We start from the raw sequence: 17012 nt of genomic DNA, 5'->3' as shown, positions 1-17012 counted from the left end.
AAAAAGTAGTGCCTTTAAGTCAAATGCTTGATCATTTCTTATGGTATAAGCATAACGTGTTAAAAAGAAATACGTTTATGATCAAATGTATACATGCCACCTTCTTCTAATAGAGTGATCACTACGTGCATTTCAACATATCAACCATTTTTTTTATTTGAGTACCCTGAATGATGTGTTGCCATCAACCCCAATTCTACAAAAAAAAAAAAAAAAAGAAGAAGAAGAAGGGTTTTTTAGGATGCAAGTGTGAGAAGTGCTTTTGTTGGAGCAAGATAAAAAAAGAAACGCTTTTAATACATATAGACAAGATTACATAATTCAACATGAGTATAGAAAAGTTATGGTGTCTAGTCTTAAAAAGAACCAAGAATAAATAAAAGGTTCCTGACCCATGTTTTCAATTGCGGTAGTCACTAAATGGTGTAATAGCACTTCTCGAAAAAGAGCTTATCTAGAGAAAGCATTTTTGAGCTTATGGCCTTATATGAAACGAAAGCACCTTTAAAGAACAATGATAAATCAAAGGACTCCGATACTCACATGCATACTTGATGCATTATGTTTCAATTTCACATCCAAAAGCTACCAAATATAACAATAAAGCACCAAAATCACTTTAGGTGAAAGCAGGTGAGTTAGTTGCCAGAAGCAATTCCTCGCTGATTGTTGGGTATTTTGATTGGGTGGTGCTTGAAAGAGGGGAAAGAAAATCATTGAAGGGAAATCGTGAACATGTTGTAGGACTCAACAAAAGTTAGCCTGCACAGACAACCACTGCTGCCAGTAGTACTAGTACTTATCTTCAATCGTATTAAATGCTTTTTTTTTTTAAAAAAAAAAAAATCTGAAAATTCTGGGAAAAAAAAAAAAAAAAACGTCTCTGAAAATTGTCTCTCTTTTTTCTGGGGTTATGTCTGGAGACTGCTATAATTGTCTGACTGACCCTTCCTGAAAATCTGTTTTTCTAAAAAACAAAAGTGCTTTTGTCTGTTTTCAGAGACAAAAGCTTAATAGAGGGAACAGCTTCTGATTCAACCTTATCTGTCCTGCCACTCCACAACAAAATTATTTTGGCCTTTCAACAATCTCTTGATTCTTTTTGCATGATTTCCCGGCTATTTTTATGCCTGCAACTCAACACACTACTCTACAGAGATTGGGTCCAACTGACGCATGCCCAACACAATCCCATACACTACACTTACAAAAAATTAACAATAACAAATACGACAACACCCTTTGTGCGTTACATTTGTTTTGTTTTTTTTTTTTTTTGTCCTTTTCATGTATACGTTACAACACCATTCTCAATTTCAATTAAGGAATATTAGAATCACTAGGAAATCATATTAATCAGTCGAGATTCGGTCTGCTTTCAGTTATTTATCCTCATTAATATTAAAATAAAAAATATCCATCTTTTACTCATTTGTGGGAGGACATATAATTCGAGACTACCACTAGTCTGAGGCCTCGTTGGCAGCAAGAAATGGGTTTTCTTTATTGAATTAACTAAAGCTGGTTTTGAATAAAGTTTTGGGGTTTGATAAATTGAGATCCCAAGAGAGTAATGAAAATTTTTTGGTCACTTTATGCCAGCCATATTGAGGAAGGTTACTGGTCCATGAAGGTGTGGATAGAAAAAGTATGTATTAAATTTATGTTTTCGAGGGAGTTACTTAGAGTCATAATAAATCAATGTAACTAAAAGTCAGTATGCTTTTTAGTGAAAATAATAAGATAATAGAAAGGAAGATAAGATTGTGGATGGCTTTTGATGTCAATCGTTTGCAGTCCAAGTAAAATTGCCCATGAGACTTCAGTGGGCAGGTTTCCTTGTTGGAATTATGAATCAAATTCCCATGTATTTTGAAAAGAAAAAAAGGCTTTTCCTTGAAACATGAACTGTTTTTGTACATGGCTAATTTCCGAAGTCCCTATGCATGATAGACAACAGTTAAAAGGCTTAAAAAAGATAAAAAGAAGAAAAAAAGAACATTAAGAACATTACATGGGGTTAAACCTAGGAACAGTCCTTAACATTGTCCTAAGATTGATTGATCACAAAAACAGTTCCTGTGAATCTCCACGAAAAGCTAATTTTACCAGATTAAAGAAGACCCTTAAACAGTTTGAGCCTTTCCATTCATTTCTTCAATTCTTGTAGTGGCCTTGTTGTTGTTGCTGCTCCATTGCTTGTGACCAGCAACCCACTTGGGACATTTGGGACTGAAGTAGTTTGACACAACCCTTGAGTTCAAAAGCTCAATAATGGGTGCAAATTTCACACATCTTGGCGTCTTGTACTGGTTTATTGATGCACCTAGGCTAATGGCATAGTCCATGAGCTTGTCAAAAGTCCCTGGCTCAACAATCTTGATCTCAAGCGGCCCAATTGATTTGTCACACACACGGCCTTGGCGATACACGCTGTTGAGTGACTCTTCAATGGTTAAGCAACAGTCCTCAAAGACTGAGGGAGGAATTGGGGTTGTCCCATTGAGGCTAAGCTCCCAATATAGCACATAGTGACCAGGAACTGTTGTGGTATCTGCATAGCTTGTGTACTCAGATACTGCTGCATCAAATGGCACCAAATGGTTCACTGCATTCTTCACAGCATTTTGTAGCTCAACCTCATCTGTCTTGTCTGAATCAATGCTTAGCACCACATTTTTCCTGCATATGAAGTTGAATTGTGGTGCCTTGTTCTTGAATCCAGCAACCCTTAGCACATCTCCAACTCTATAGCGATAGAGCCCTGGGGGGGAAAAAAATACAATTAAGTAAAACATGTAACAGTAAAAATACAAATTGTTTAAGAGGACAAAAGGACAAAAAATAAAAAAATAAATTTTATACCAGCATATGTGGTGACCACGAGTTCATATTCTTGGCCAAGTTTGACATCAACGAGATCAACCAACTCTTGTCGCTCCTTCTCATTGAGTGACTTAGGCATGGAAATAGAGTTAGCGACACCATTGTTTCTGTGAACAGGCAAGAACTCAAAATAGGCCATGGTGGGAACAAGGGTGTATGAGACTTCGCTTGGCTTGCATAGGGGGTTAAGGTTGACACCAAAGTAGCACTCAGAAGAAGCATACATGGTACAAACAAGGGGGAGGCCATTGCTATAGTAATCAAGGATTGGGATATACTGTGACATGGTCCCAGTCACAATAACATCCACATACTTAGTGTTGGGCCATAACCTTGTTATGATCCCTTGCCAGCAGTCTTTACGGCACTCATTTTCAATAAAATCAGCAAGTTTTGGGTTTGGTTTAAGGATCTTCATGACAGCATCCCTAACAGATGGGTCAGTAATTTGGGAGTCAATGGTGCCAGTTCTAATATCTTTAACGACAAGAGGCCAATGTTTCTCAAGAAACCTAATAGCTCTAATGAAACCAGAGGCAAAAACGGCACCAACCCTGAGGACTTCTTTGTTTTGGCAAAGGCCACAAAGCAATTGAGAGTACATGCTTTGGTAAGAATCAGGGCACAAAATGGTTTCATTTGGGCTAGTGTAGTTTGTATATGGGTCATAAGGCCTCTCTTTGAAATGACAGCTCTTGTAATAGCTAGTTAAGACTGGGCGAGCCACTAGGCCACCAGGAGTCTTGGCCTCAGATTTTATGAACAGAAAGTACATTCCTTTGCCTTTGTCTAGACCAGGAATAAACTGGCTCATCACAGGCATCAATAGGCTGTACAGCAGCGACCTCCTCTCCAATTCTTCTTCAATTGTTGGCATCAACTTTCGTTCACCACCTGATGTCCCAGAGCTACAAAAAACAAAACAAACCCACTAAGCCAAACTATCCACAGAAGCACTTTAAACAACATTTAGCGCAAAGGACACAAAAACCATAACAACCCACTAAGACAAAGCTACCAAAAAAGTCAATAAAGAACACAAAATTTGAGATTTTTCATGTAAAATTTTTTAGGCTTTTACCTAGTCAAGAACTCAGAAATGGGCTTGGAGCAGAGGATAGAAGAAGTATCTCCATTGGCAATACGGTTGATATCAGCTTGGATATCTTCATAAGTGATGACAGGCATGGTTTTTTTGAAAGACTCTCTATCGGTGTGGCCATTAAGGCCATTTCTTTGCAGGTACTCAACATGAGCATTGCGTAAGAGGATCTCTGAAAGAACCTTCTTTTGAACCTCATCAGGGTTTGAAGTAACATTTTCAATGAACTCAAGTTTCTTCTTGTTCATCTCATCAAGACTATAATCACTAGGGTATGAGTTCTTTGGTGCTTCAGGCATGATGGTGGCTTTGGCAGTTTTGTATGAAAGAGATAAAATTAATAAACTTCAAAGAGTTTTATTTTGAGTGTTCTTTTGTGTGTATGTGTGTCTGTGAGAGAGAGAGAGAGAGAGAGAGATAAATGAGACTAAAGAGAGAGGCTTGTGTTGAATTGGTTTTGGTGTGACGGAAAAATGAAGAGAGAAGTGGGTATATATAGAGGGAGAATTCAATTGAAGCTGGCTATGCTTTCATTATAGGGATTAGATAGTAAACAAAGAATGCAATTTTGAGGACATAAATGTAAATATCATCTAATTTTTCCTTTTCTGAACATGCCTCTATTACACCCCGTGAACATGAAAATTTCATGCCTTAATGGTCAAATACCATGTTAATGAAAAAAGTTTAGTCATGCAAATTCCCCCCTTGAATGACTTTACCATCAAGCAATAATTAGTTTTGCAATGCACTTTTGTTCAATTTTGTTAATTCACTAAATTTTTTTTTTAAAAAATAAAGAAATAAAATAAAACAAAATAAAGATAGTGCATTATGATCGTGAGCAGCAAATACTAAGTTTTAAATATTCAAATATATTAAACTAGTTATTTTTTTGACTTTCTTTCTCCCAAGTTTTTAACCCAATAAAAAATTCCCATTGTGTGCTTTGTTTGTTGTACAAGGGAAACTTGGGAATTTTCTTAATAATCCCCACCTCACACCCGACTGGGGCTGGGTGGTGTTAAAAAATGTCATATCCGGTGAAAATGTCGCGGGGTTGACCGGCAGTCTGCGGTAGACCCGCAGTAATTTCACCGGTTACATGGGTACTTGTACTGCGGGCGTTTCACAAAAAAACGGCTTTACGTTTAATATATCGCGGAATATGAAGTCAATATATCACGATAAACTTTGCGGGAGGATGGCATCGATAGAAATGAGTGGGTGTACGGTAAATAATAATTGGGGGGAGCCGGAGTTTTCTTGTTGAAGTATCCAAGTGGGACCAGCCAGCTGGCTGCCAAACTTGGTACTCTGACACGTGTACTTACGGGAGTTTGGTGCCTTCACGTAGTTATTTTTGTGTACTATTTTTGAACTCGCGACTTCTCGGATCTATTTGTGCTCCCTTTGCCTGCCGTGTATCAACTTGACTGCGCTTTGTGAATGAATAGATTAAAAAATGATCCCGCGATCAATTGCCGCCGGTCGGTGATTACGCACGTCAAATGGGGAACAACTCGACACACGACGCAATTCAATAACGATGTAAATAATATTATTACTATGAATTTATAAGACAACGCTACATGAATTAATCAGACAACGCTATGTAAGATCATCGTTTATCATATAACGTGAACAATTAACGTTTTGATTGCACTTCGCATTTCAATTAAATTGAATTGATTGATATCATATGTTTAAACATGCCTCGATCGTTAACTAATAAGTGTTCGATCTGTAACAAATAAATGGAATGTGTTCATACACAAAAATTAATTAAACGAGCAAAGGTCGGCGAAGGAGTGTAAAATTATGTAGGGAACAGATTTGATTCTCTTTTCGGTTAGATGTGAACGGATCGTGAAGGTTGAATAAAAGCAAAATGGTTAACCTAACCGAGGCTGCAATGGATGGAGAGAAATAGACCCATAACTAAATTTGCAATAATTTTTAGTAGTGGAAGATTGTTGCGTATTGAGAAACTATATTTGGGAAAAAGAAACCTCGTGGAAAGCCATATGACGAAGAAATGTAATGAAAGTACTACTACACGGGGCTGGCTAGTGAGTGGATTGCATGTGGACATGAGCATCAATGACTTTCTTTTATTTGTGTATGGCCAAATTATCAGCACTTTTGTGAAAGGCTTTGGCTCAAATGCCTTACGAAGTTGGTTAAACTTAGACATCATATGTTTTTGCTTCCAAAGTTGGTCAAATTAAGTGTCGAGTGTGTGTAGTTTTGAGAGTCATTGCCTATATTCTACTTTTTCTTTTAATTTCATTTCTCTCTTGTAATTCCCTTATCAATCTTAGACACAAAGTTTGACAATAATATATGGCACAAATACAACGCATTTGATGAATAACATAAGTTCGTCAAATGTATTTTTTTTTTTAATTTTATTCTTTTAATGAATCTTGACAAAGCGACGGAGAGTTATATAGAAATAAAAATTGAAAGTAACACAAGCTGATAAAGGTGGCAGGACGAAATGGATGTGGGAAAATAAATAAACGAATCAAATTCATATCAAATCATAAAATAATTGGGTCAAAATTCTACTGATTTGAAATCGAATCGTTTATTAAACGAATTGAATCGAATCGGGATTGGTTCACTATTCATTTATCCTATAATGAATAGTAAATGAATTTTAATTTATATATTCTTTTCTTATTATCATTTGTAATCACTATATTAGCTTTCAAATTTTATAATTTTTTTTTATACATATTTCATGATAAATAAGTAATTTAATTAAACGAATAATAAATGAAATTTAAACGAATGGATCATATTCAATTCGTTCATGACCCATTTATTAAATGAATCCTAAAGAATAAACGAATCAATGTCATCAGACCCAAATTTGATTCTTTTAATTAACAAATCGAATAAAATTCACTCATTTATTAAACAAATCTTCTTTTTTTTAAAACTCAAATCCATTTAATTCTCATCCAATCGAATTGAATAAACAAATTCTAATCCATATTGTCACCCCTGTCAAAAATAATCCTCTCCTAGATAATTTTTTGAAAAAAAAAAGTATAGAATGAGAATCCTAACAAGTAAGTACAGGAAGACGTAGCACCTAAATTAGTAAGAGCATCTACAACCTCATTCTCTTCCCTAAAAAAATTTATTTTAAATAGTTAAAAACTTAAATTTATTCATTTTGTAACAAACTTAATGCAAAATAGTAACAAAATTGAAATGGGTTTTCTCTTACAATCCAAAATTTCACTAACGCATGCACCTTTTGAAACAAAACCTCGATTGACTTTTTATTTATTTATTTATTTTTTGGGTAGCTGTATGATAGTTTCACTTGCTTTTCAAGAAATGGCAATGATAACGATGTTGCAGCATATATTAACGAATCAAAAAACTACATGCGTATGCATTTTGGTGCCTAACGTATATCCTAAAACTTTTGCTTGTTTGAGGTCAAACTGTCAAAGCACAAAATTAAAAAAAAAAGAAAGAAAAATGTATGGCAACAACACACTCAATGCCCAAATGTCAATACCCATGTCGTAATTAGAAGGGGTTAATCTCACTAAATTGAACTTATGATCCATGTTAATTACTCAATAACTAATTGAGTCGACGATCAAAAGAAGCGAGAAGATGCCACGTCACAACAAAATCACCGAAAGTTTGAACAGCTCCACCATGTCCTGATGAGTCCTATCCCCCAGAATTGAAGAGAAGTTGCTGGGTGAAAAAGGCAGCCCAATCAAGTTGACATCAGTGCCACGTCATCCACCAAGGATGTCTCCAGTTTCGCCACGTGTACCAGCCCTGCCCATGTCGCCACTTGTCTTCCAAGTCAATACCGTCACGTGCCTCACATTGACCGGTCAACTCACACGACCGGTAATATGATCCGATGGCTAGAACCGCTACAACAAAATTAATTAGGCTTTTGATTTTTTTTTTAAAAAAGATAAAATAAAATATGATTAAAAAGAAGGAGAATTCGGTGGGGCCCATATGCTTGGTGGGAGGAGGGATTGAGGGAGGGCGGGTGCACCGAGGCGGGTAGGACCGCACCCAACTGGGGCGCGCTTAGTGCTTGATGTAGTAAGTTGCGGTGAGAATGTGGGGTGTGTGTGGGAGACGGAGACAGTAATGCATATCTTTGACCGTTGACTTTTTATTTGGCAAGATACTTCTATTTTATTTTTTTTATATATATATTTTTTGTTAAAAGGTTTTCTTTAAAAAGTTTTAACATCTCGAGATATATGGTGTAGGAAAATAGAATAAAAGAAATCGAAAGACGTGAATGTAAAATAAAAAAAAATAAAAAAAAATTAAGAACCTCAAATCCTTGCCCTTCTATCCTGTCCCCCATTATTCCAGCTTTCTTACTGTTCTTCCTTACCTGTTGGATTAATTGATCAATAATTTGGTCAATGGATGCTTATTTTTATTGTTTTTAAATAATCAGTGGAAATTTTTTATTTTTGAGAACTTTTTCAATGACCTTTTTTATTTTTTTATTGGCATTAAGAAATTAATATTCAACAATACATGTACATCCTTCAAAAATACGAGCCATCAATAATTGATCAAAGGTTTAATGCTTGATAATTCTACATTTTCTAATATTTAACGGCACCAATTCTTCATCCAAGGTACCAGAGTCAAATTTTTATTTGATTTAATAAATTTTTACTATGTAACAAGTTGGATGTACCTGATCAAGTTTGTACTAATGGTGTGGTAATGGGACAAGATGGCCAAGATTTACCTATCGTGATTCTGTCTAGAATGATTGGGACAAAATATCCTGAATGTTGTTCGTAGCACTAGGCAAAAAAAAATTGAGACTTAGGAAAAACCAAACCGAACTAAACTGGTGGCTTCGTTCGGGTTCGGATAAGTTTTAATTTTTATAAATATCTAAATATCCAATTTATAAGAAAAAATTGAAATGCCAGTTTAGATTCGGTTCTCTCAGCTGAACCGAAGAATTAGGATGTTTTTGTAATTTTACCAAAACATGAAATGTGTTAAATATATGTTAATTGGTTATGCAAAATGATTACAATATACATATTCACACACAATTGTTATTTTTATTTTGTGGTGCAACTATTGCTATTTTTATTTTTCTTTACAAATTTATGTTTATTTAGATGGAGCATTGGAATCTAAATTTGTATTCTTAAATCTCAATATTTCATATTTTGTTAGTACTAGTTAGTAAGACAGTATTGATAAATGTGCTTTGAATTCTTTATTTTTATTATTAGTATTTGCAATGAAACTATAATGAACTGATTGCTGAGAAAAATTATTTCATTAATAAGGCCTAATGGACTAAAAATTTGAAATTCAAAACAGGCCCGATAGGCCCATAATCGAAAAAACAGAACTGAACCGAATGGATCGATTTATATTCGGTTCTTTATTGTATTCAGTTCTTATTTGGTTCTTTTTTTTATTATAAAATAACCGATTTTAATCGGTTCTACTCAATCTCGATCCGAACCAAATCATGCCCACCCTTAGCTGTCTGGAATAGTAAATCAGGCAAAAAATATGTCTCGATTCCAACTCGATCGAATCTCGAATTCTGATTTGGATCCTGAATTGTCCTAGATGACATGAGTTTTTTGTCATACATTATAGATTCTGTCGTAAACATATGTTATACTCCTATAATCGACATGTCATATATATATTATTTATCAAAATGACTTGTCAGGCACATATGACCGACATTTTAGATCTATGTGATTCATCAAATTGATTTGTCCTAGAAACCTAGATGTCAAGCTATTTGGGATCCTAATTGAGATTTTCAAACGTCACGAATTCCATCTTGAACAATGAATCAAAAAAAAATTGAGTCTCAAATTATGACCCGAATAGCAAATCTAGACAAAATTTTGTACTAAATCCTCTCTCGAACGAGTTGGGATCCCGAATCTCGATCAATATTCAGGGAATTCTACGAACCCTATACGCAACACTAGATCCAATTTCTATTGAATATTATATAATAAAAATAAATAAATAAATAGAAAACTAGTAAGTGATTGATCAATTACATTTTCGGGTAATAAATAAGTTCAAATATCTTATGTAGTCAATTTCTCTTAGAAATAATAATACTTGGTATTTGTCACATAAGAGAATATTTGAGAATGTTTTAAAACTAATTCCTATCTGTTTTGAAGTATTTAGTTGCACCGAGCATTCATTTAATTTTGAAGTAATCGCACATGTACATTCAAAGTTTTAAATGCTTGCTGAGATATTAAACTTCAGTCTAATTAAATTAAGGGAAATTATCATTATACCACCTTTATTTTGCCTTATATTCATCCAACCACTACAAAATTTTAACATGTACTTTGCACCACCTTTTTTTTTCACATTTGTATCAACTAGCCACTTTTGCATTAACACTATTAAATAATTTTAATAAAATGACAATTTTACCCCCAAATAAAATTAAAAAACCATTTTATTTTATAAAAACTTTAAACAATAAAAAAATTATAATGATAAAAATATCCCTCAATTTAATAAAAATAAATCCCAAAATTAGAATTTTTATTTTTAATAAAAATTATTTTAATATAAAATTATAATTATAAAAATAATTGCAAATTTTTGGGATTTAATAAAAATCCCCTAAATTATTAAAATTTTAGGATTTATTCTTTTAAGAAATAAATTCAGTTATTTTAATAAAATTTTACAAATTATAATTTTTTAATAAATAAATTCAATTATTATATTAAAATTTTTAATAAAAATAATTATTAAAATTTTGTAAAAATCAGTTGATCACCTCTATTTGGGATTTATTTTTTATTAAATTTATGGATATTTTTATGATTATAATTTTTAATTTTAAAAGTTTTTATAAGATAAAATAGTCTTTTAATTTATTTGGGGTAAAATTGTTATTTTCTTAAAATTATTTGATAGTGTTAATGCAAAAGTGGCTAGTTGATACAAATGTGAAAAAAAAGATGGTGCAAAGTACATGTTAAAATTTTGTAGTGGTTGGATGAACATAATGTAAAATAAAGGTAGTGCAATGATAATTTCCCTTAAATTAAATAATTACCTACAGTGCTGGGTTTAGAATTTCTTAATTAATTAGACAGTTAAGAGCAAAATGATGTGTGTAGGTTCATTAAGAACCCTTTCATGCATACAATTATCAACCTAAGTCGTATAATTACATAAGCACAGGCACGTGAATTACAAGTTGCTACACGCTTATTTAATTAAAAACTTAATTAAATTAAGGTCCATATGTTAAGTGTTCACAGTGGTTTGGATTTGATCAATCATAGTATCGCAACGTGCAGTGTGTAGGGTACCAAATTTGTTCAGAAACAAGATCTTGTAGCACGAGGGAAAGCTGACAGTTTATGCCCTAATTACAGCCCACAGCACATAGTAAATCACCATTAATTAAAAACACCTTAATTAAGTGAAAATTAAACAACAAAATCAAGATAATAATGTGGTCCCAAATCTCAAATTTTTCAAATGGGTTAATATGGGAAGATAATGCAAATTAATTGAAGACATTTTTATCAGATCAATAAAGGGATGTATCATCACTGCATCGTTAAGGCAGGATCCTGCTGCTACGTAACAATATATATATATTTTTTCCCATTACTTACAATCAATGATCAAATAAATTAAGTACGTTAATTGTCTGTAAATCACATGCAAAGTGATCTTTAGTATATATAGAGTGTATATATATATATATGGTCAAGGGTGAAAGCTGCTTTTTTCCTTTGACACTTCAAAAGCGCTTATTGGAGCTTGTGTTTTCATTTTCTATCTCATCTTTTCAAATATCACCCCCCAGAAAGAATTAAAAATTAATTAAGACTAGACCAAAGCTCAGCTTCCAAGTCTATGCAATGATGGGGCTCAAGGAGTGAAGAAGACAACAGCTGCATGCAAATATGCCCTATAATAGATTGCTAGTGAGTAGTGACCTATCATTAATTGTACATGGAACATATGTTATTTATCTTTAAATTTATCTTCGTTTGTTCAGGCGATGAAAAAAGATATCATGTAGCAAAATCATGAAACGTTTGAAACATGTTGCCAAAGTAAAGAAAATGTGGCATTTGTTGAAGCCTCCAAGAAGTTTCACTGCAAATTCTTTATAAATCTTTCTGTCTCAAATCCTATCCCCCCTCGGCTACTTATAAATTGAGTATCCCGTTTGACATTGTGAGCCTTTTGCATTAATGGCGGGCCATGCCTTTCTTTTTTTTGAGTCACTTGCGTGCGGCCTTCTTTTTCTCTCTTTTGAAACTAATTATTATGAGATTATATAGGATAAATCTAATATGTACACATAATGTTTTTCGATACAAATGTTCTATTTTAACAAGATTTGGACTTGTATATATTACCATCGGAGAAACGACGTTGCCTTGCGTATATGTATATAAATCGGCAGTCTAAATTGGTATTTTAGAAGCTTGATTCACGTTTACCTTTATTATTCAACCTAACGCATTCTTCTAAATGTCCAATTATTGATAAAATCTATAAAGTTCATAAACTTTTTTTTTTTTCTTTTGGGGGGGCTATCATATACCACTAAGTTTAAAGATAACCCTAGCTAGTATTGTCTTATCACTTATAGCTAGTTTATGGTCGTTCCTGTTTGCTAATAACATCATTTAAAAAGTTTTGAGATTCTCTAAAAGATAGAATATTATCCATTGATCTAGCTAATTTTTCATTGCTTTTTTCATTATACGAATAATTATCGCTCCTCTAAATTTAGGAAAAAATAAATAGACACATCAATCTTCCAATTAATATTGCAAGCTATTTTTTTTTTGGCTTGCCGACACAAACACCATTATCACCGTTATCGATATCTTCTTCATCATCACCATCATAATATGTTAGAAAGATTAAAATGAAGTGACAATGCATTGCCGCAACACACACTGGATAATGCTTGGTACTTTGGCACGTACAACACATTCCGGACATGTCCTTGCAATATATATTCTCACCAAAAAGCACAAAAATAACAAACTGTAATTTAACTTTATGGATAAGATATGATGCCAATCCATGCACCAAGCACCGTATATATGTAACCCTAGTAACCCTAGCTAGCTAGAAACCCCTATAACTTCAGTAAAGTGAAAATCACTATCGAAATTGATCGCCCACTACCCCAGAATTAATAAATTAAGCTACACATACACATGTATGTTTCATTATATTCTTTTCTCTGACACAGTTTTCAATCAAATATCATGAACTCTCATGGGTTCGGTGAATCAGTGAATGTTTTGTGTGATGTGGATATGTTAGCCTCATACTTTTTGACGTGCCTGTGTGTAATGTAATGTTAATGTTGCTTTAGCTTTATTGAAAGTGATTTTACCCAAATGAGGAATTGGTGAGTTTGTGTTTCACCTTTAATTTGTTGCTTGCTGATCAACTCATTGCTTGCAATAGTGATCATGGGGGAGCTCTCTGCTCTGTTACATGTTATCCACTGACTGTGCACGGATTTCTTGTCGGTAAAGTGGCCCAAAAATTAAGCAAACAAAACTGTTGATGCCTCAGTCGTCAATGCTTACTATGGTAGAACAATCTAGAATCATTGTTGTGTATGTGCATTCTGGTTATTGGGTTGCAAAAAGATCTAACTCTCAAATTGTTGTGTTGGTTGTTAAGTAAATAATCTCATCCTGACTAAGAAAAAAATTTGAGTTAAATATATAAGTTTGGGATAAAGAAGTCCTAAATTCATGGGATACCTTTTAATTATAAGTTAGACACATATGTTACTACTTAAAAACTTTGAACAAGAAATTAATTTGATTAAATTAATATTGCAAACAATCCTAAATTCATGAGTTACCTTTTAACTATAAGTTAGAAACATAAACTCTTAAATGTTACTATTTGAACAAGATTAGACACATGTGTTACTACTTAAACTTTGAACAATAAATTATTTTGATTAAATTAATATTGCAAACAATCCTAAATTCATGAGTTATCTTTTAACTATAAGTTAGAGACGTAAACTCTTGAATGTTACTATTTGAACAAGAAATTAATTAATATTTGCTCAATAAAGAGACTATCAAACAGTCCTGAACTCGTGAATTATCTTTTTACTATAAGTTAGGCATATAGACTCCTATACATTACTACTTAAACTTTGAACAAAAATTAATTTGATTAAATTAATTTTGCAAACAGTTCTAAACTACAGGCTAAAAATTAGTTGACTACTAGGAGTTGTGACTTGATGCCATGCATTAGAAAGGCAAAAAAAAAAGGGTAATGGAAAAGCTGAAATCAAATCTCTCTTTTTAAATTAAAAAGCAAGGATGACACAGAGAATCTAATAAACTGACCATGCCCAATCTAGCTGGACTCATCAGCTTATAGGAAATTGGTGACAAAGATCAAACATATATCCCCATCTAACTTTTTACAATATCATTACTGCAATAAATATTTCTGACTAGTTAGTGAGGCTTAGATTATAATCATGCATGTTTGTCAAATTTGTGTAGAGTGGAGCAAAATGATCAAATTTTAATATATTATAAACCAAAAATGTTGTAGTGTCAAGTGTGCCAGCACTTGTTTTGAATGACTTCATGGCCTGCAATATGAAGACCCTATAAGGAATACTTCCCAAATAGGTAAAAACCTAAAAAGGGAATTAACAAAATCATGATCGGTTCTTTGCCCAAAATTTATTAAAAATTTAGGGGCATTGGGATACAACAGCAAATTAAAGAAGCAATAAGCAAATGGGCGAGTTGGGGCATGGCCACAAACCACATGACTGTTCCAATAAAATGAGTTTGTCGGCTCACTTTTTAGGGCTGAGATTGGAGGTCTTAGTGATATGTTAAACTTTGTGTCTTGAGGCACTAAAACATTTTGATTATGGTCTACCATGTAGCAGCTATAGGAGAGGATAAACATTAATCTAATTAAAGTTGAAGGAAAAATAAATAAATAAATAAATAAAAGAGTAATAAAATATTATGCAAGGACAAGATGGATAAAAAAAGAAAGGATGAAAATAATGATAATAATAATAATGTAATTTATAGCAAAAGATAATGAAGATGACTTTTTAGTGTGTCTTTATAATCTTTGTGATTCCAAAGATTTAATTCTCCATCGTTAAGCAATTGTGAATTAGTCCTAGATTCCTCTTTTAATTGTTATGTTTTGGTTTCCTAATCAAAAAGCAATGTGATTTCGATTTTTTAGACCAAGGGAGTTAATGTCCAATCCAAGTGATCAATTTGCTTAGCTAATACCTTTCAGCCCATCTTTTCATGTCTCTAGTCAGGCTAACTCGTGGGTCCTTTTTCTTGCGAACACCCGCTTGACCACACAAGTGAAGTACTCAAATGAGAAAAAAAGCAACTCTCTTTTAGATTATGATTGCACTCATTTGCATTTTCTAGTAGTGTATGCGGGGGGGCTTTAATTTAATTTGCTTTCTTTCTTGCTCCGTTCATTCTTCTCTGTTTTACAACTTTTTTGTTTTTTTAAAAACAAAATGTGGGTGACAAAGAGATAGATTTTTAGAATTTTACCAACTTTGAGACCAATTAAGGTGGGGAACATATTCATGTGAAAGTTGAAAAATAATATATAAATGAATAAGCATGCATATGCTCATAGCTACATTGCACAAATGTGTTCCTCACTTGAGAAAAAATTAAATAAATGGATTGGAGATTGACCTATTTTCCAATATCAACAGTCTCAAGAGTGAGCTAGTGGACCATGTACTGTTTTGAACAAATGCGTGCTTGTCCAGATAGTGCCACGGGCAAATGGAGTTATAAGCAGTTTTTGAAACAATAACTTTATAATTTTGTCTCCTATTTGTGTTTTGTGAGGTGGTGTTGCTGATTGTTGAAAGATACGGGGAAGGGGGGGAGAAGTTTGGAAAGTGTTAATGAAAGCAATTAAACAGGAAAACGCATCTAAAAAGGGAGGTGGCATGTGTTTGTCCCCTTGAAAATTGACCCCCCATGCACGAAGAATGGAAAGGAAATTGAATGATTATGTGTTTTTTGGGTTTAAGTTAAGCATCCCAATTTGGGCCCCCCCCCCCCCCCCCCCCCCCCCCCCCCAGCCTCTTCAGCTTTGAGTATGCCCCCACCTACATTTTCTCTTGTGATGAATTATATCTACTGCTTATATGTGTATATGTGATGGTAGGTACGGGTTGGGAGCATCTGGACATGAACAAGAGCTAGCTATGTTGCTGCCACTCTGCCACTTAACTAGAACTATTTTCACACATTTGATAGCTTGTCCATTATTTTCTTTTATTCGTTTTTATACTAAAGTGGCAAGTATTTATAAAGGTCTCTACTAACACACATTTAAAGCCAGTATAAGAGTCTTTCGGTACCAGAATTGTAATGTAAAGATCAAATTTTGAATGCGGTTTGTTATTTTATTGACTTTCGATGAAAATTCATTCTTACCGAATGTGCTCAGTCGCAGAATCAAGATTCCGGTTCAAAATGGATCGTAATAGAGAAACAACAAATTTAAGGTGGTAAAAATATTACACATAAAAATGTGGCAAATTTTAGTAAAGACCCTCCTTGTTTCCGAAAACTTTTCCAACCTAGCTGGGTCTAAGCCCTCGGGCCACCACATAGATCGTGGATTGAGACTCTGTACTTATCGTCATCAAGTTATTAAAAGCATGGTAATCAAGTTCACAGTTACAGGCATTTGCTTGAATAGACCCATCCTTGAATCAATATCGATTTTCATATATGCCCAAAAAAATCATACAGAATCTCCCATGAGAATACAACATTGTGTCAACGGCGACTTAATTGCTCCTCATAATTCATCTGCTCACCCTCCAGCTTGTTGAAATTTATCGAAATGTAACTTCCTGATTGCCATTTTGATCATTGATCATTGATTTATAAGAGAGGTGTGTCTAAGTTGCACA

The 17012-nt window shown here is 33.6% G+C and overlaps 1 protein-coding gene across 1 annotated transcript; it reads right to left on the bottom strand.

Moving 5' to 3' along the window:
* Nucleotides 1-1871: 1871 nt before the first annotated feature.
* On the bottom strand, nucleotides 1872-4466 carry LOC102620266 (indole-3-acetic acid-amido synthetase GH3.6). Its single transcript, XM_006475192.4, has 3 exons — nucleotides 3968-4466; nucleotides 2866-3794; nucleotides 1872-2764 (listed from the first exon to the last, which is right to left on the bottom strand). The coding sequence occupies exons 1-3, from the start codon at nucleotides 4285-4287 to the stop codon at nucleotides 2127-2129; spliced, it is 1887 nt and encodes a 628-aa protein (XP_006475255.1). The 5' UTR covers nucleotides 4288-4466; the 3' UTR covers nucleotides 1872-2126.
* Nucleotides 4467-17012: the final 12546 nt, after the last annotated feature.

Source organism: Citrus sinensis, chromosome 9 (genome assembly GCF_022201045.2).
Source record: "Citrus sinensis cultivar Valencia sweet orange chromosome 9, DVS_A1.0, whole genome shotgun sequence".
In the NCBI taxonomy this organism is placed as follows: domain Eukaryota; kingdom Viridiplantae; phylum Streptophyta; class Magnoliopsida; order Sapindales; family Rutaceae; genus Citrus; species Citrus sinensis.
Note: the sequence above shows the minus strand (reverse complement) of the source record. Positions and strands in the feature narration are given on the sequence as shown.